The 20,389-nt window shown below is 38.4% G+C and overlaps 1 protein-coding gene across 5 annotated transcripts in view; it reads right to left on the bottom strand.

Annotated features, from left to right (window-relative positions):
• Positions 1-20,389, bottom strand: part of FAM169A (family with sequence similarity 169 member A) — a 52,714-nt gene that overhangs the window by 17,310 nt on the left and 15,015 nt on the right. For 2 of the 5 annotated variants that reach the window (XM_080680953.1, XM_080680951.1), the window contains exons 2-8: positions 18,196-18,330; positions 16,588-16,687; positions 16,212-16,297; positions 13,887-14,058; positions 7,694-7,873; positions 3,344-3,472; positions 2,733-2,845 (exon numbers count right to left, since the gene is read on the bottom strand). In XM_080680953.1, coding sequence (XP_080537079.1) covers positions 2,733-2,845; positions 3,344-3,472; positions 7,694-7,873; positions 13,887-14,058; positions 16,212-16,297; positions 16,588-16,687; positions 18,196-18,327 — 912 coding nt within the window. In that variant the 5' untranslated portion in view covers positions 18,328-18,330. The remainder of the gene's footprint in view (positions 1-2,732; positions 2,846-3,343; positions 3,473-7,693; positions 7,874-13,886; positions 14,059-16,211; positions 16,298-16,587; positions 16,688-18,195; positions 18,331-20,389) is intronic. The other 3 variants (XM_080680952.1, XM_080680954.1, XM_080680955.1) reach the window with 3 other exon arrangements.

Here is a 20,389-nt window from a genome sequence, read left to right as displayed (position 1 = left end):
AAACATGTCACAAATGAGAGAAATGGAGGAAAGCAAACTAATGGACGACATAGAGTTCAGAACCACATTTATAAGGTTACTCAAGAAACTTCTAAAAACCGCCGAGAAACTTGTTGAGACCTCCGAGGAGCTTAGTGAGACCTTCAAGGACATTAATGAGAATGCCAAAAAAATGGAAAAGGACCAGTCAGAAATTAAGCATACACTGTCTGAAATAAAGAATACACAGAAACTCAACTGTAGATCAACGTACCCCAAGAATCAAACCAAAGATCTGAAATATGAGGAAACAAAAAACACCCAACCAGAAAAACAAAAAGAAAAAATCCAAAAATATGAAGATAGTGTAAGGAGCCTCTGGGACAACTTTAAGCGTACCAACATCCGAATTTTTGGGGTGCCAGAAGAAGAGAAAGAGCAAAATATTGAAAACCTATTAGAAGAAATAATGACAGAAAACTTTCCCTACCTGGTGAAAGAAATAGACTTACAAGTTCAGGAAGCACACAGAACCCCATACAAGAGGAATCCAAAGAGGACCACACCAAGACACATCGTAATTAAAATGCCAAGGGCAAAAGACAAAGAGAGAATCTTGAAAGCAGCAAGAGAAAAACGGTTAGTTACCTACAAGGGAGTACCCATACGACTGTCAGCTGATTTCTCGGCAGAAACTATGCAGGCCAGAAGGGAGTGGCAAGAAATATTCAAAGTGATGAACAGCAAGAACCTACAACCAAGATTACTCTACCCAGCAAAGCTATCATTCAGAGTTGAAGGTCAGATAAAGAGCTTCACAGACAAGAAAAAGCTAAAGGAGTTCATCACCACCAAACCAGGATTACATGAAATGCTGAAGGGTGTTCTTTAAGAAGAGGAAGAAGAAGAAAAAGGTAAAGATAAAAATTATGAACAACAAAATGACATCAAATACATACCTACCAACAAGTGAATCTAAAAATCAAGTGAATAAAAAATCTGAAGAACAGAATGGACTGGTGAATATAATAGAATCAGGGACATAGAAAGGGAGTGGACCGACAATTCTCAAGGGGGAGGGGGTCTGAGGGGTGCGGGAAGAGACTGGACAAAAAGCTTACACCTATGGATGAAGACAGTGGCGGGGGGGTAAGGGCGTGGGGTGGGGTGGGGAATCAGGTGGAGGGGAGCTATGGGGGGGGGGGAAGAGGAACACCTGTAATAATCTGAACAATAAAGATTTATTTAATAAATAAGTAAATAAATAAAGGTCATTGCAGCTCAGTTACTACTTCACCAATTCCAGTCCCTGCATAGAGTTAGTCATATATACTCTTTTATGTACCTGTAATCACTTGCTGTATGTATCCTCTATTAAGGCAATTATTATCCTACTAGTGGCCCAGTGCACGAAATTTGTGCATTGGGGGGGGGGGGGGGAGTGTCCCTCAGCCCAGCCTGCACCCTCTCCAATCTGGGACCCCTCGGGGGAAGTCTGACTGCTGGTTTAGGCCAGATCCCTGTGTGATAGGGCCTAAATCGGCAGTCAGACATTCCTTTCGCAATCCAGGACCACAGGCTCCTAACCGCTCACCTGCCTGCTTGCCTGATCGCCCCTAACCACTCTGCCTGCCATCCTGATCAACCCCAACTGCCCCCCCTTCCGGCTTGATCGCCCCCAACTGCCCCCCCCCCCGCCGGCCTGCTCGCCCCCAACTGCCCCCCCCTGCCAGTCTGCTCACCCCTAATTGCCCCCCCACCGGCCTGATTGACCCCATCTGCCCCCATCCCGCCAGCCTGGTCGCCCCCACCTGCAGGCCTGCTTGTCCCCACATGACCCCCCTGCTGGCCTGCTCACACCCAACTGTCCCCCCTACCAGCCTGATTGCCCCTAACCGCCTCTGCCTCGGCCCCACCATCATGGCTTTGTCTGGAAGGACGTCAGAAGGTCTGCCGGTCTAATTAGCATATTACCCTTTTATTAGTACAGATAGTATAATTGTTCACTTATCTGTTCCAATAGTGGACCATCTACTTTTTCCATGCTTAACAGACCCATAATTTGTATGCCTAGCACTTGCCAAGGTACCCACTTTACTGCAAGAGGGCGCAGGCCGGGCTGAGGGTCTTCTATAATAATAAAAGGGTAATATGCTAATTAGACCAGATAGCCGAATGACCTTCCGGACAACCTTCGGGACAAAGCAGGGCTGCAAGGGCCGAGGCAAGCCACCATAGCTGCAAGGGCTGAGCCCCTTGCATGAATTTCATGCATTGAGCCTCTAGTTTACATATAATAGGCTAGTGTGCTGCTGTTTAACAATCATATTTAAAAATAGTAGAAAAATAGTAATGCCGTGAAAAGTGCTTAAAATGTTATGTTATGCAGCCTTGTAGCCTCCAAAAAAATGTTATGTTAGTGAGAAAAGCAGTTAGAATTAACATGAAAGAAAACAAAAATAAAATGTATGCAGATAGATGTATATTATATGCAAGATATTAACAGTTGCTATCTCTGGAGAAGTGGGATTACAGATTTTTATTTTCTTCTACATTATTGTATGTGAATTCCCAATGATTTTTCAAAGAAAATTAAGTCCTTAGTAACCAATTAAAAGATGCCAGAAAACTAATACAGTAGAAATTATGTAAGTCTGTTGAATGAACAATAACATTTAAAAAATTAAATATTCACTGAATCTATTTTAAAGAAACAAAAACTATTTCCTACAATAAATATACAGTGTACCTACAGTTAGCTGCATCTCACTAGGCGGACTGTCTTCAGTTCCTGCTTCATATTCGGGAACAGATTCAAGACCATATTCTCCAGATGTAGTTCTTTTAGCTTCATTTGGAGGAACTGCTGTGTGTAGAAGAATTTTACAAATTATAACCCAATCAGTATTTGGTTTTAATAACATTGTTTTGACTTTCACAAAAGCCCTACAGAGCAGCATGAATAGAAGGGTGTTGGAAATCTAGGTGTAGGATATCCCCTTCACCCATACCTTACAATAAAACCTTACAATTATAAAGAGTCTTAAATAATCATCTGTATTTTGTGACTTTGAGGAGAGATACATGAGACTGTGGACTATCTTTGATCTCCTGATGCCAATTCTATACTGTTTCAGTATCTCTGTGTATTTCTTACACACCAATTATTACATTCTGTTAGGCTATTCTTAGTGACTCAAATGTTAATATTAATACATAACAAAAAATCATACTTTAGGAAAGAGGGTCTGTTACTAGAGCGATCACATCACAGCACACCACTACTCTGGAGTATAAGACACCATCACCATCAGGCACTGCTATTTTTAAGTGGGACATGTGTTCAAACTAAAAACATTCTTACCTGTAATTTTAAGTGTTTCTCTCTGTAATGCTCTGGTGACAGGTATTCTCTGGTACCAGTGTCCAACACCTTCAACTTCCCAAAGGAGTTCATGGTCTCCTGGATACTTTTCACAGTATTGCTTGCAAGCTGAAAAACACATTTAGAATTTTCTAGAAATCCCAAATATCAATTATTGTAGAAAACAGAAAGATAGAAAGCTGCCAACTCACTTAATGGGCTAGCATAACTTTTTGAGAGCAAAACACCAAAGCAACTCTAAAAAATTATACAGTCGTCTCATTTACATAAAAATTCTAAATGAAATTCCATATTAAAGTTTTAATGTGATCAAGCAATAAAAATTCAAATAAAAGATGTGCTTAAACTTTAAAAAGAAAATTATTAAATTTTATTGAGGGACATAAAAGAAGAACTAAATAAAAGGATTGTTACATTCAATAGTATAAAAACACCAATTATCTCCATATTATTTTGTAAACTTGATGCAATCCTAAATAAAATCCCAACAGAGTTTATTTTTAATGGAACTTTACAAAACTTGGTCCCAAATTCAAAATGAAAAAACAAAGAGTAAGTATTAAGGGATTCTTCCTATAGTGGATGTGTTTGCACTCCTCCCCAAATTTAGTAAAGCAATAATCTATGTTCAAATTATCAAAGGGTATACAAGAGTTCATTCCATTCTCATGTATGGTCTAGAGAAAAACTGTAATTCAAAATGGGGATGCAACATTTGGTTCTGGTTTTCTAGATTTTTAATATTAAAAAGAGAGAGGAGCCCTGACCGGTTTGGCTCAGTGGATAGAGCGTCGGCCTGCGGACTGAAGGGTCCCGGGTTCGATTCCAGTCAAGGGCATGTACCTTGGTTGCGGGCACATCCCCAGTGGGAGGTGTGCAGGAGGCAGCTGATCGATGTTTCTCTCTCATCGATGTTTCTAACTCTCTATCCCTCTCCCTTCCTCTCTGTAAAAAATTAATAAAAATATATTTTAAAAAAAAGAGAGAGAGAGAGGAAACCTAGAAAATATATTTTTAGTGAAAATAAACATCTGATGGTAAATTATATTTTATTAAAGTTTTCAAATAAATTACTTTCCAGGATTAAATCTTACTACATTAAGAAAAAAAATAGTTGTTTGGGCTTTATACAAATGCAAATATAAATCCACTAATAGTTTTTAAAACATCACCACATAGTATAGCCATACAATGGAATACTAAACAGCACTGAAAATGAATAGAACTATGTGAATCCACATTAATGAATCTCATAAACACAAAGATGAGTAAAGAAAACAAACTACAGAAGAATTCATACAGTACCTTTCATTTATATAAAGTTTTAAAATATTTAAAATAATATGACATATTATTGGAGGATATACACATATGTCGTAACTGTCTAAGAAATGCATGAAGAAAAATGCCGAATTGAGGACAATGCTTATTTCAGGGAATGGAGTAAGCTAATTGGGTAGGAGTACAACTGTGTTGGCAATGGATCCATTTCTCATGGATGGTACATGCTAGTAGTACATAAGTATTTACCTTACTTTTTATACTTTCATATATGTCTGAGGTTTCTTTCTTCCTTTCCCTTTCCCTTTCTCCCTCCCTGCCCCTCCCCTACCCTCCTTTCTTCCTTCCTTCCTTTCTTTCTCTCTCTCTCTCTCTCTCTCTCTCTCTCTCTCTCTCTCTCTCTCTCTCTCTCTTCTTTCTTTCTTTCTTTTTTAATTTCAAAGCTACCACAGAGAAACCAAGATGGTGGCATAGGTAAACACCTGAACTGCTTGCCTCGCACAACAATTTCAAAAATACAACTAAAAGACAAAACGGGCATCATCCAGAACCACAGGAAGGCTGGCTGAGTGGAAATTCTACAACTAGAAGGAAAGAGAAAAGCACACTGAGACTCAGAGGAACTGCAGCAGGCACAGATACAGAGGCGCGCGCATGGAGAGGGCTGGAAACTGAGTACTCAGCTGGCTTTCTCAATCGGGAGGGAGACAAAAGCTCCCGACGGCTCTGAACTCCAGTTCCGGGTGAGAATCTGGGGACCCAGACTCATAAGGGGAGAAACTGGACTGTCTGGCAGCGGGCGAAACTCGAGGGCAGCTTTCTCTCAGATGTGCTTGCAGCGATTACCATGGGACACTGAGACCCAGGGGCCTCTTAGGGCAGGGGTGACAGGAAGCCATTGCTGTCTGCTCCGCCCTGAGACTCCGCCCCATCCAAGCTGAGCACAGAGGCTTTTGCAATTTTGCAAGTCTTGTCTCATAAGGCTGTCTCCAGCACAGAAGTTCTCCCAGCATAGACACAGCTGATCCTCACAGCCAATTGGCCTGGAGGTCAATTCCTCCCAGTGATAGCAAAAACAATCAAGGCTTAACTACAACAAGACTGTGCACACAGCCCACAAAGGGGTGCACCAAGAGTGTCCACCTCAGGTAACTGGGGAGGCTGAGCCACTGGGCCATACAGGACACCTACCACACAAAGCCACTCTATCAACTCAGGGAAGCAGCGAAAATGCAGAGACAAAGAAACAGATCACAAATGAAAGAAATGGAGGAAAGCAAACGACCGGATATAGAGTTTAAAACCACAGTTATAAGGTTTTTCAAGAATTTCCTAGAAAAGGCCAATAAATTTAGCGAGACCCTCGAGGATATAAAAAAGGACCAACTAGAAATTAAGCATACACTGACTGAAATAAAAAATATTATACAGAGATCCAATAGCAGACTAGAGGATTGCAAGAATCAAGTCAGAGATGAAATACAAAGAAGCAAAAAACACCCAACTGGAAAAGAAAAAAGAAAAAAGAATCCAAAAATATGAAGATAGTGTAAGGAGCCTCTGGGACAACTTCAAGTGTACCAACATCCGAATTATGGGGGTGCCAGAAGAAGAGAGAGAGCAAGATATTGAAAACCTATTTGAAGAAATAATGACCGAAAACTTCCCCCACCTGGTGAAAGAAATAGACTTACAAGTCCAAGAAGCGCAGAGAACCCCAAACAAAAGGAATCCAAAGAGGACCACACCAAGACACATCATAATTAAAATGCCAAGGACAAAAGACAAAGAGAGAACATTAAAAGCAGCAAGAGAAAAACAGTTAGTTACCTACAAGGGAGCACCCATACGACTGTCAGCGGACTTCTCAACAAAAACTATGCAGGCCAGACGGGAGTGGCAAGAAATATTCTAAGTGATGAATAGCAAGAACCTATAACCAAGATTACTCTACCCAGCAAAGCTATCATTCAGAATTGAAAGTCAGATAAAGAGCTGCACAGATAAGAAAAAGCTAAAGGAGTTCATCACCGCCAAACCAGTATTATATGAAATGCTGAAAGGTATTCTTTAAGAAGAGGAAGAAGAAGAAAAAAGTAAAGATAAAAATTATGAACAAATACATATCTATCAACAAGTGAATCTAAAAATCAAGTGAATAAAAAATCTGATAAACAGAATAAACTGGTGAATATAATAGAATCAGGGGCATAGAAAGGGAGTGGACTGACAATTCTCGGTGGGAAAGGAGTGTGGGGGGTGTGGGAAGAGACTGGACAAAAATTGTACACCTACGGATTAGGACAGTAGGGGGGTGTAAGGGCAGAGGGTGGGGTGGGAACCGGGTGGAAGGGAGCTATGGGGGAAAAAAGAGGAACAATTGTAATAATCTGAACAATAAAGATTTAATAAAAAATAAAAGCTACCACAGACAAATAACCCCCCCAAAAAAGTGGTCAAATAATCTAAATAGACATTTCTCCAAAGACATACAAATGTCCAATAAGCACATGAAAAGATGTTCAACATCAAATGCAAACCAAAACTATTAGAGGCCACTTCGCACCCACTCAGATGACTATTATGAGCCCTAGCTGGTTTGGCTCAGTGGATAGAGCGTTGGCCTAGGGACTGAAGGGTCCCGATTTCAATTCCGGTCAAGGGCACATGCCCGGGTTGTGGGCTCAATCCCCACTAGGGGGTGTGCAGGAGGCAGCTGATCAATGATTCTCTCTCGTTGATGTTTCTATCTCTCTCTCCCTCTCCCTTCCTCTCAGAAATCAATACCAAAAAAATATTTAAAACAAACAAAAACAAAAGTTTTTAAAAATTAAAGCTCATATCTTTTAAAAAGCTACCATTACCTTCTCCCCCTGTGCAAAAAAAAACAAAACAAAACATATAATGTGAGATAAGGACACATTTGCAAAATTAAGCCCTAGGGTATCAAAGAATCAAAATTTATTTAATATTGTTATATGCACATTTACAATATTCTGCAGAAACTAGTCAGAGACAAGTTTAACATTTTTCACTTATTCCATTTACCTGCATACATTAGAGAGGACAGCGGGTACCGCAAGCCAAGTACATCTTCTGTAAAGGAATCAACAAAGTCCTCCAGCATATGAAGCCCAAAATCTTTGCCTCGATATTTTTTTCTTATAAACATTGTATCAAGAACTGGCAGTTGGTAGCTTTGGGTAAGAAATGAGGCACATATGCTTCCTGCAATCATAAGAACAGAAAGCCAACAATTTTTCACATTGAAAGACCTATATGTATATACTTTTAGAAAACACGAGTAAACTGTCTTTCTAAAAATGGTTTTTCAGTGGATAAAAAAGGAGTGCTATCCCAAAAAGTTCCCTCCATCCCTTTTATAGCCAATCCATCCCTCCCGGGTCTCTGTTTGATTTCTGCCACTACAAATTTGCTTTTACTTTTCTAGAATAACATAAATGGAATCATACAGTATGTTTTCTTAGTGCCTGGTTTCTTCCTCCCAACACAATGATTCTGAAATCTAGTACAGGCTATGTCTATCAGTAGTTAGTAGTATGCATGATATGGGTTAACTGAAATACATTTATCTATTTACTGTTTTTAAAACTTATTTTTGTTGTTGAGGTTATTACATTTTCCCCCATTTCCTCTCCTTTTGCCCACCTTGGCCTGGCTCCTGCCATTTGTGTTGTTTACAATTCGGGGGTTATAAATAAAGCTGTCTTGATAATCTCTTTTAAAACATTTTTAAAGGGGGTGCTATAATAAAACTAACAAAAAGTAACCACACAGGGTGACCTGATCAAAAATTCCAAACTGGGCAGGTCATGGTGGGTAGTCACACCCCAGGCATATAACTTCTTTAGTGAGAGGTCTATCTTTGCCTTAACCAAGCTCTGTCCATCGTTTTACATCTATATTAACATACCTTTGAAACGCTCATTTTCAGAACCCTTAGAAGCCTCGCTACCCTCAAAAGAACACGTAGTCTTAACTAGCCTATAACGCAATCCCCAACTTGCTTTTCATGTAATCTTCCTTCCATTCCCTCCTTAATTCCAAATGCATGAAAGAAGCTGAAAACTATCATTCTGGGAAGCATTATTCTCTGTTGATATCTTGCTTCCCAGCACTGTCATCAGTTTGGAAAATAATGCAATAATTAGTAAATTATAATACAAGAATAAACTGTTTCATGTACTCACAACTGTAAACCTACTTTGGCTCCACCTGTACATATTCATTTCAAAAAACCATGCTGATTCTCTTCTTTGCCTACACCTTAAATAGTTTGTATAAGGGTTATACAAAGGCAATCAAATAAAGGGCAGAAAAACGTCATGTTACCAGAGAGCTTCAGACACGTCAACAGCTGTAGACAATAGCACAATTACCTAGTATAGCAGAACCACAACTGCTACCTTAGGTGAAGTCTTCATTACATTAAATTTATTGCACATGGTAATTAAATATTTATATTCCTCCAAGTTTCCTCTTTGACCACCTTCTCTTTCTATATTCTCTCTCTGGGTAATTTCACCTACTCCCAGCGCTTCTACCACTTATCCAAATACTGACGTCCACTAATCTTTATTTTCTGTAATTCCTGAAATTTACTCCAATGGAAGACCTCATGTAAATGTAAATATTACAAAAACCACATGATCATCTCAATAAGTGAAGAAAAAAGTATTTGATAAAATCCAACACCTTTCATGATAAAAATACTCAACATCCTCAACCTGATAAAGAGATCTATGAAAAACCCACAGCTAACAACACACTTAATGGTGAAAGACTGGATGTTTCCCCTTTAAGATTAGGAACAAGACAAAAAACGTTCACTCTCACCACTTCTATTCAACATTGTACTAGAGGTTGGGTAATTAGTCAAGAAAATAAAATAGAAGGCACCAGGTTGGAAAAAAAAAAAAAAAGTAAAATTATTTTTGCAAATGACACAACCTTATATCTAGAAAACCTTAAGGCCGTGGTCGGCAAACTGCGGCTCGCGAGCCACATGCGGCTCTTTGGCCCCTTGAATGTGGCTCTTCCACAAAAGACCACAGCCTGGGCGAATCTATTTTGAAGAAGTGGCGTTAGAAGAAGTTTAAGTTTAAAAAATTTGGCTCTCAAAAGAAATTTCAATCGTTGTACTGTTGATATTTGGCTCTGTTGACTAATGAGTTTGCCGACCACTGCCTTAAGGAATCCACTAAAAATTTATTAAAACTGACATATAAGTTTAGTAAGGTTGCAGGATCAACATACAAAAATCAACTGTATTTCTATACACCAACAATGAACAATCTGAAAATGAAATTAAGATAACAATTCCTGCCCACTGGTATAGCTTAGTGGTTGAGTATTCACCCATGACCAGGAAGTAACGGTTCGATTCCAGGTCAGGGCACATGCCAGGGTTTAGGGCTTGATCTCCAATAGGGAGCAGCTGATCAACGATTCTCTCTCATCATTGATGTTTCTATCCCTCTCTTCCCTCTCTCTGACATCAATAAAAACATATTTTTTAAAAAAGATAATTCTATTTACAATAGCAGCAATGATAAAATTCTTACGAGTAAATTCAACAAAAGAAGTGCAAAACTTGTAAACTGAGAAGTATAAACATTGTTAAAAGAATGAGCACCTAAATAAATGGCAAAACATCTCATGTTCATTAATCAAAATACATAACATTGTTAAGATGTCAATACTCCCCAAATTGACCTACAGACTCAAAATCCCAGCTGGATTTTTTTCCTGAAACCAAAAAGATAATCCTAAAATTGATATGGAAATGCAAAGGACTACCACAGGAACTCAGGTTCTTTCTATCTGGGGTCCTCAGAATCCTTTGCATTTAGCAGACAAATTGGGAAAAAGAATGCATCTTAATCACTTTGACCTGATGTCATACATACAATTTCTTTAATTACTTTGGGGAGAATTAATCACACAGCCCCACCCAACTGTGCAAGTGACTAGAAAATATAATCTCTGACTGGGCAGCTGTGGACCAATGACTAGAATATAGAAGGAGGAAGCACAAATATTTGGTTAGCTAGCAGCCTCAGCTAACTTTCCTCTTCTTTTTTATCTCCCAACAGACTAACACTTCCTTTTTAACTTAATATATGTGCTGCAGAAGTGAACACACCTCCTTTTTAACTTTTAGGAAATCAATGATACATTTGAGCAGGTAGTTCCTTTTGCTGGCAGACTTCCTCCACGGTTATGTTTGTTTGGTTACCTCAGGCTGATTTCAGTAACTTACTTATATCCCCATGCCAATATTCACAAACACACATATTCACTTTATACAGTTTTGACTGATCTTATCCTTATTTTAAAAATGTGCTGACTTCTGTGGCCCACATAAACATTCACACCTCCCCCAAGTGATCTGACTTACATTTCTAACTGTGTACTATCCCTACTTATATGTTCCACGGGCACAATGAACTTCACATGTCAAACTGAACTCAAGTATTACTAAGTCCACTCCTTCTGTATTCGCAATCTTAGTTCACAGTTTCCCACCTAAACATCCAAGCCAAAACCCTCAAGATTCATCACTGGTTACTCTTCTATCCCTTCCCACACAGGCAACGGAGTCACCACACAAAAATCTCCCTCAAATCTGTTTCCTTCTCTATCACTACTGCCACTTTCCTAACAGAAGTACTTCTTTCAGCTGGAGTACTAAAACAGCTCTTTTAATTGACTTCAGAATACAATACATATATGCCAAATATCACACAATAAACTAGTGTATAAAACTATTTTTTAATAATCTGACATCTATCTAATCCAAAAAATAAATAATAAGTTCCTCACAGCGATCTCTTACTTCAAGCAAAAAAGAATTTTATATAGTTTCTTAAATTTCACTGTACTGTAATAAGACTTAACCTCATAAACAAAGCCTCCTTTTATATACCAAGGCTATTTTTATATCCTATTATCCCCATATACTGATTTGCTATTTAATTAAAAAATCGTAAGTAATCGCATACGGCTTTCACTCAACTAGAATTTATTTAATAAAGATTTTATCATTTTGCTGGTACAGTTCTTTTTCCTGATATGTATGTAGAAAATATTTCTATCACAAAGTGTTTCAGTACATGTTATGGGCAGTTTTTCCAAAATATTTTATGTTTGGGTTTCCTTTGTATAAAAAAACATAGTTCCAGACTAAATTAACTGGTTACTGATTCAAAGGCTAGTATAGTATAAACACAACTAATTCCATTATTATCTGGGAGAGGAGAGCCAGAGCATAAAGCAAGAAAGAACAAAAATTGCCGAAACCGGTTTGGCTCAGTGGATGGAGCGTCGGCCTGCGGACTGAAAGGTCCCAGGTTCGATTCCAGTCAAGGGCATGTACCTTGGTTGAGGGCACATCCCCAGTAGGAGGTGTGCAGGAGGCAGCTGGTCGATGCTTCTCTCTCATCGATGTTTCTAACTCTCTATCCCTCTTTCTTCCTCTCTGTAAAATATCAATAAAATATACTTAAAAAAAAAAAAGAAAGAAAGAAAGAACGAAAATTAACAGGGTGTACGGCAATTAGCAGAGAAGCACCAGAGGATCATGGGTTCAATTCCGAGTCAAGGGCACGTACCTGGGTTGCAGGTTCTACCTCCTCGGTCTCTCTCTCTTTGTCTCCCCCCTCCCTTTCACTCTCTCTAAAATGCAATGGAGCCTGGCCGGAGTGGCTCAGTGGCTGAGCATCACTCTATGAATCAAGAGGTCATGGTTTGATTTCCAGTCAGGGCACATATCTGGATTGTGGGCTTGATCCCCACTGTGGGGCATGCAGGAGGCAGCTAATCAATTGTTCTCTCTCATCACTGATGTTTCTATCTCTCTCTCCTTCTCCCTTCCTCTTTGAAATCCATAAAAAATAATATTAAATTAAAATCAATGGAAAAATAATCTTTGGATGAGGAATAACCAAAAAATAAAACCCAAAAACTTAACTACCAGAACAAGCAAAAATAAAGGCCAGGTCTCAGACGAGAGTAACCCCAAATGCACATAAAAGGAAGAGGAACACACTCTTGGAATCAAATACTGATCAGAAATACTAAAAGGGGAATACCATGCCTGTTAACTGTGTCTTTCATCTAAAGCAAGCTCTAAACAAAAAAGTATAAACTAATATGTTATCTATGAGCTAATTTCAGACAGGAAAATCCCCTGGAGCCAGTGTGAAAAGCAAAAAGCCTCCAATTCCCATAGGAATTATCTTGTATAAAATAAAGCATGAAGAAATTAAACCACACCTCAGCCATTTTAAAACATTTTAAAAACAACATGGTGCCTTTTATGCAATGCAGCAGTAAGCTTCCATTTAACAGACATTATTATTCTGCCCCTATATAATGATATCTTTCTGGAGTTAAATGAATCATTGATTCTATTTCAAATTTATACAAGAATAAAATAGAATATTAAAGGAGAACCAAAGTATTTACTAAACAACAAAATCATTTTAAACTCTAGATCATAGTATTTTATTCTTGAGAAAAAGTGACCTTCCTTTTATTGATGGTATGCATAATCTCATGATAAATATGTATTAACTATGTGATTAAGATATTGGTCACAACTGTTCTTCAAATCAGCAGTTAATTTGATATGATTACACTGGACCTGACCAGATGAGCTAAGTCTGGAAGGTTTGAAATGCAAAAATGACAGAAAAATAATATGAGCGTTCTCAGTGAAAGGTCTTTTGGTCAAAGTACAGAACAAGACCAACTTTGTTATTTGGTTATTTATTTACATGGAGTAAGCAGGTTAGATCTTTCCTGCTCCAGTACAACTAGAGAGCAAATGAACAGGAAAACAGGTAAAACAAGATGAAGTTGCTCTAGTGGCTTAGGAGGAGGGTATATTTGGGTCTTAGGATCAGAAATCCAAACTTTAGAAGATTTCACAACTTCAAAGCTGTCTGGATTCTAAATACTGTATACTGAAGTACTTTGTTTTTCATGGTAATTAACAAAGCTGCCTTTAATATGTCAGGCTAAATCAGCAGCACTGAGCAGAAAAGGGCTATGCATTTGATCCACAGGTAACAAAGAGTTAAATATTCCCCTAAAAATACTAAGTAAAATCACCTCAATTTGCACTTGAGATTCATTTAAAAGGAATATTGATACAGTTGGGGTCTATAAAGGAGGTTTCCATTATACACAGTTTAAATAACTTTTAAAGACTCACCTGTAGGCTTAACTGAATAAAACCCAATGGCCTCTCCTTTCTTCCACAGAATCTTAGCATAATCAGTACTGCTATGACACAGGAATGGGATCTCATTTCTCTCCATTTCCTGTTTTCTATAAATAATTCGATTCAGAACATACAGAACCACTCTCTCCCCAAGAGTTCTCACCTACAAAGAGAGTCAAACACCAGGCACAACAGTTATAATATGCATCAATTCAGAGATGCTATTTACCTTGCTCCCTGCTTTGTACCGGCATTCGAAGCACTTTGAATACATTCAAAATGACCTGTAAAACATTTTATTATCACAAAGGCAAGGCTAATCATTCATACCAATAACAATCCACTTCTACACACACATATTATGCATGAATACTGCCTCTCAGCAAAATTCTAAAACTAGCAAAAGGAGTTTCCAGTGCACCAATCCTCCGCATCTCCTATTTAGCAGTGTTTTCTTTCTGCTTCCAGCTGCCCATACCAGGGTCTCAGCCACCCTGTTGCCTCCACCACTTCTACTGCTTCAACCGTTTTTACCCCATGTCAACTTCCACATTAAAAAAATAATAATAAGGAGGGTGGGGGGAGGCTTCATGTTATCCCCTGAAGATTTTAAGACCAATTACCTCATTTGATGAGCAAAGACATCATAATGCTCCTGGGGAAAGGAATTTGTCTCACCCTTTCCAGGTAAAATGTTCATTTAACAGCTGTGTTTTTGTTGTCTAACTATAAGGAATACCCCCCTGCCCCTTCGGCCACACACACACACATATACAGACCAGATGAGGGATGATAGTGGCACCAGGGAAGTCTAGTGAAAACATTCTTGGGGTAAACCACAGAATGGAAACTGCCTCACTTTTTACAGGCAGGGCTACATGGTCACCAGGACCCCCCTTACCAACTTCCAGGCATCAAACAGTGGGGTTTTCCCAACAGACACCTTTCACTGCTAAAAACAAGTATTCTATCCATAAAGACTCCTTAAAGAAAAATAAGAGTGCCTTCTAATTAGGTAAGTGGAGAGAGAAAACATTAACATACACTCTACTCTCAAAAACATTCCTAGTGGGAGATCTCCAATACCAAACACACAAAATGACAAAGCTTGTTAGCTTGCAAAGTGGGGAACCTTTTTTCTGCCACAGGCCATTTGAATATTTATAACATCATTCGAGGGCCATACAAAATTATCAACTTAAAAATTAGCCTGCTATATTTGGCCAAACATTTAATTAACTCACTCCTAATGCCTTGGCAGGGCCAGACCAAATGATTTCACAGGCCTTTAAGGCAATCTTTTACTCCCTTGAACAGCTCTGATCAGCATAAAATTATTCCTTATACTGAGCTAAAATTTATTTCTCAAAGATATTCTGGATCCACAGAGCCTACAAATATCTGAAGACAACCATAAGATTCCCCTACATTCCTTACCAATTCTAAACAATTGAAGGAAAAGACTAATGCAACTTTGGGTGCCTTTGCCATTCCTGTCCTCTTCCTTGAAAATGCTCCAGATCACCTAATATCTGTCTTCATGATGGGCATGCAGATATTACAGATATAAACATGAAAGATATTGCTAAGAGAGTGGGGCTTTTCTGCATAAACGTAAGGTTTTTAAATAAGCTTTTTTGCCTACCTTCATTTACTTCTAATTAACACCCACTCTTTTTCCTGTGTGCTGCTCTTTCAGTTTAGTCCTCATGGTATACATGGTGCAGTTAATTTTTTGAACCTATGGGTACTACTCTACATTTATCCCTATTTACTTTCATCATTTAAGATCTTTCCTTTTTTTCTTAATTCTGCCTTTCACAGATTGGTTCTCCCATTCAGCACTGTGGCATGCAGAATGGACATGCATGCCATCTGTGTCTTCCTCTAAGTATTTTATGAAACTTAGTGATTAGGACGGAAAAAAAAAAAAAAGCAAGTTTTGCAGTATGCTGCTGAGAACCTCCCAAAACGGCCCTATTGATAAGCAAGTTTCCTTCCTGGTCAGTGTCTCCTAGAGACAGAGAACCTAAGCAACCACACAAGAAGAAGAACTAGCTTTTTCTCTACCTAACAAGGAAATCAGAAGCTGAAGTTGATATGAATCACGACAGTTCAACTAACCCATAAGCATTCAATCTTCCTCCCCCAATTCTCATATACCTTTAGCACAATGAAACTCTAAGGGTTTAATAAAACCTGGTTACAATAAAATGGAGACGAGCTCAATAACTTAAAAAACTATCACTGTTTATAGGAAACATAACTGTGAAATGGCCTAAGAAAAAAACTTTTAAAATTACAAGATCATATTACCTGCTTAAGCCCCTCTCTAGAAGGGACAGATGTTTTCACAATATCATCAATAGCCCACCACTGATCAGCCAGGTAAAGTGCCACAGCTAAAATAGAATAAATGATTAACATTTAAATCTATATTACTATTTGGTAATGTTATATAGATACCCTTAAGTATACCCATACTTTTAAAATACAATGTGGCCCCATTTATACTATTTTTATTTCACTCATTAAACATTTAATAGTAAGCAATTAAAAATTTTATTTTCCTAAATTTAAGTTTGAAACACATTTTCTTTTTTTTTAATTCCTTCATGTAACTATCTTTTAATAAATTTCTAATTATTTGGAGAATAACTCCTCCATTTTAAAGATTAAGCAAAAAAGAGACCTGTGAGTGAGTCCTCGGGTGAAAAAAGAGCAAGAATTTTCTGGGTCTGATCTCCACCATAAAGAGGTACAAAGCCTACATTTGACAGGCTAATAGGAATCTGAAATGACAATTGATTAAACATTAGTGAAGAGTCTGTGAAGAAAGTATAGGACAAAAACACCATGGTTCTACCAAAATATTAACTTTTCCTACATTAATGCTAATTATATACCTTCATTTCATAGATAATATTTCTAGTCTCAAAAAAAAAAAAAAGTAGCCCTAGCTTAGTTTATTTCAGTGGATAGAGCGTCAGCCTGTGGACTGGGACTAAAGGGTCCCTGTTTCGAATCCAGTCAAGGGCACATGACTAGGTTGAGGGTTTGATCCCCAGTAGGGGGCGAGCAGGAGGCAGCGAATCAATGATTCTCTCTCATCATTGATGTTTCTATCTCTCTCTCCTTCTCCCTTCCTCCCTGAAACAATAAAAATATCTTTTAGCCGAAACCGGTTTGGCTCAGTGGATGGAGCGTCGGCCTGCGGACTGAAGGGTTCCGGGTTCGATTCCGGTCAAGGGCATGTACCTTGGTTGTGGGCACATCCCCAGTAGGGGGTGTGCAGGAGGCAGCTGATCGATGTTTCTCTCCCATCGATGTTTCTAGCTCTCTATCCCTCTCCCTTCCTCTCTGTAAAAAAATTAATAAAATATATTTAAAAAAATATATATATCTTTTAAAAAAGAAAAAAAGTAAATCAGAATTCCCTTTTGCGGGAAGTTTATTACCTTGCGGGGGGGTAATGAAAGTTTATTTCAATAAATATTTCTGAGTTCTAGCCAAAAGTCTAAGTAAAAACAAAAGAAACATATGGTCCATAAAGTCACTAAAAACAACTATAGTTTACATCTGTTATTTAGACTACTGGAAGGGATGGGATTCTATTTTCTAGTAAAGACACCACATAGGTAATTTTTTTGAGAAACATACAATACTTTAATTTTTTCTGCCTTCATTAATACAACTTTAATTCCTCATTTACAGAAAATATTACAATTCAGAGAATTATAAAATATTGGTACTAGAGGAGACTTAAAGAATCCTTTAAATCAACATAATTTTCCAGAAGAAAAATCTCAGGCCTAGATGTTAGAGAATTTGCCTACCATCAGGTTCACAGTGGAATTCTAACAACAGATCACAGCTTACTAATTTAAAAGTTTTATTTTAATATTTTAGAAAAGGGGAGGTTTGTTACACAAAAATGTGTAACTTAGTGGTTTGCTGATATTTTTGTGTTTTTATTTTAAAAAATTCTTATATCACAAACTCTAAATCTAAAGAAAATTTGAATTAGCTTAAATATGAAAACCAGTCTTAGCAAAACTGGCAAACTACTTAATTTTAAAGGCACAACACAAATATTAAGCAATAACCTGTAGAGTTTCCTTTTAAAACCTGATCATATTACTGTACTAGCCAGTTAATATTTATGCATTTTACTGATGTCTTCTCATACAAATTTCAAAAGTTTAGTTAACACTTTAAAATGATAAAAAATAAAGGAATATTAATTCCATGTATGAACACAACTGAAAAGACTCATAAAAATCACTGCAGAACACCTTACCGTTACATTGAGAAGAGAAAAACACTCGGGATTTTCAGGGTCCCCACACCTTAGATCTGACATATAATCTTCAGCAGAATTTTCCAATTCCTCGTGACTGCAATTATCCAGCATATCCACAGGGAATGCCATCCTCTTTAACAAACAACATGGGACAAAAATGTTTCAGAATATGAAATGCTAGCTTCCTTTTCACATAGAAAAACTTTATATTGTAATATCTATACTAATAAAAGGGTAATATGCAAATTGGTCAGGACGCCCTCACAGGAAAGACCAAGCAGCAGTCTGTGTGGGGCAACAAGGCTGGCAGGAGGGTTAGTGAGGGACGACCAAAAGACTGAACAGCAGGCTGCATGGGTGACCAGGCCGGCGGGGGGCAGTGAGGGGCGACCAGGCCAGCAGGGGGAGGAGTTATGGGCAACCAGGCCGGCAGGGGAGGCCATGAGGGGCAACTAGGCTGGCAGGGGTGGCAGTTGGGGGCAACCAGGCCGGCAGGGGAGGGCAGTTGGGGGCAATCGGGCTGGCAGGGGAGCAGTTAGGCATTGATCAGGCTGGCAGGGGAGTGGTTAGGGAGTGATCAGACTGGCAGGCAGGCGAGTGGTTGGGAGCCAGCAGTCCCAGATTGTGAGAGGGATGTCTGACTGCTGGTTTAGGCCCGATCCCGAGGGTTCCCAGATTGAAGAGGGTGCAGGCTGGGCTGAGGGACACCCCTCCTCAGTGCACAAATTTTGTGCACCGGGCCTCTAGTTTTATTATAAAGAGTTCTTCACTATACCATGTCAGACTAAAACTTGGCCTGCTGATTTAACAATGTATGTCAAAAGAAAACTTTTGAACATTATTCATTTGAATTAAAAATAAAATAGGGAGCCCTAACCGGTTTGGCTCAGTGGATAGAGCGTCGGCCTGCGGACTCAAGGGTCCCAGGTTCGATTCCGGTCAAGGGCATGTACCTGGGTTGCGGGCACATCCCCAGTAGAGGGCGTGCAGGAGGCAGCTGATCGATGTCTCTCATCGATGTTTCTAACTCTCTATCCCTCTCTCCTCCTCTCTGTAAAAAATCAATAAAATATATTTAAAAAAAATAAAATAAAAAAATAAAAATAAAATAAAATAGGAATTAATGGTAATTCTTTAAATGATATAAATATATTTATACAGGTGTAGGATATACATATTTGCATATAAGTAAGTACACACACATAAATATATCCTCATAAAACTTGCCAACATTATAAGTCACTATAAAAGGACAAAAGGGAACTTTTTGGAATAGAAATGTTCTATAAATGCATTGTAGTGATGGTTGCTCCACTATATAAATTTACTAAAAATAAAAAATCATTGAATTGAACAATTGCAATGGGTAAATGTTACAGTATGTAAATTATACCTCTCATACATAAAGGTGTTTTTTTTAAAAAAACCAGCACTTTAGTGGGAAAACACTAAACACTTTCCCACTAAAGTCAGGAAAAATGACTCCACACTGTGTAACATTATATAGGTACTTGCCAATGCTATTAGCCTAGAGCAGCCGTGGGCAAACTACGGCCCGCGGGCCGGATCCGGCTGTTCTATCCGGTTCTCTTGCTCTCCCCTCCGCTCCTTTACTTTGAATTTATATTAGTTCACACAAACACTCCATCCATGCTTTTGTTCCGGCCCTCCGGTCCAGTTTAAGAACCCATTGTGGCCCTCGAGTCAAAAAGTTTGCCCACCCCTGGCCTAGAGGCATAACAATTGGGTATGGGTGTACGTGGAAGGAACTATCTCTACCTTAATATGCAAATAATATATTTAATGGAAAAACCCAAAAGAATCAATGGAAAAACTATTCCAAACAATAAGAAAATATACTAAAACAGGATATAGTTACACACAGAAATTAAGCCCTCATATATACAATAATAACCAGTGAAAAGAAATCAGGAATGTAAAAAATGAAGTAAAAATAGGTAAGAAGACACCATTTATAGTGGATAGAGCATCAGCCTGGGGAACAAAGGGTCCAAGGTTCAATTCTGGTCGAGGGCATGTACCTCATTTGCCGGTTATAAGGTTTTTCAAGAATTTCCTAGAAAAGGCCAATAAATTTAGCAAGACCCTCGAGGATATGAAAAAGGACCAACTAGAAATTAAGCATACACTGACTGAAATAAAAAATATTATACAGACACCTAACAGCAGA

The sequence above is a fragment of the Plecotus auritus genome (genome assembly GCF_963455305.1).
Source record: "Plecotus auritus genome assembly, chromosome: 7".
NCBI lineage: Eukaryota > Metazoa > Chordata > Mammalia > Chiroptera > Vespertilionidae > Plecotus > Plecotus auritus.
The sequence above is the reverse complement of the archived record's forward strand: the minus strand, read 5'-3'. Positions and strand labels throughout refer to the sequence as shown.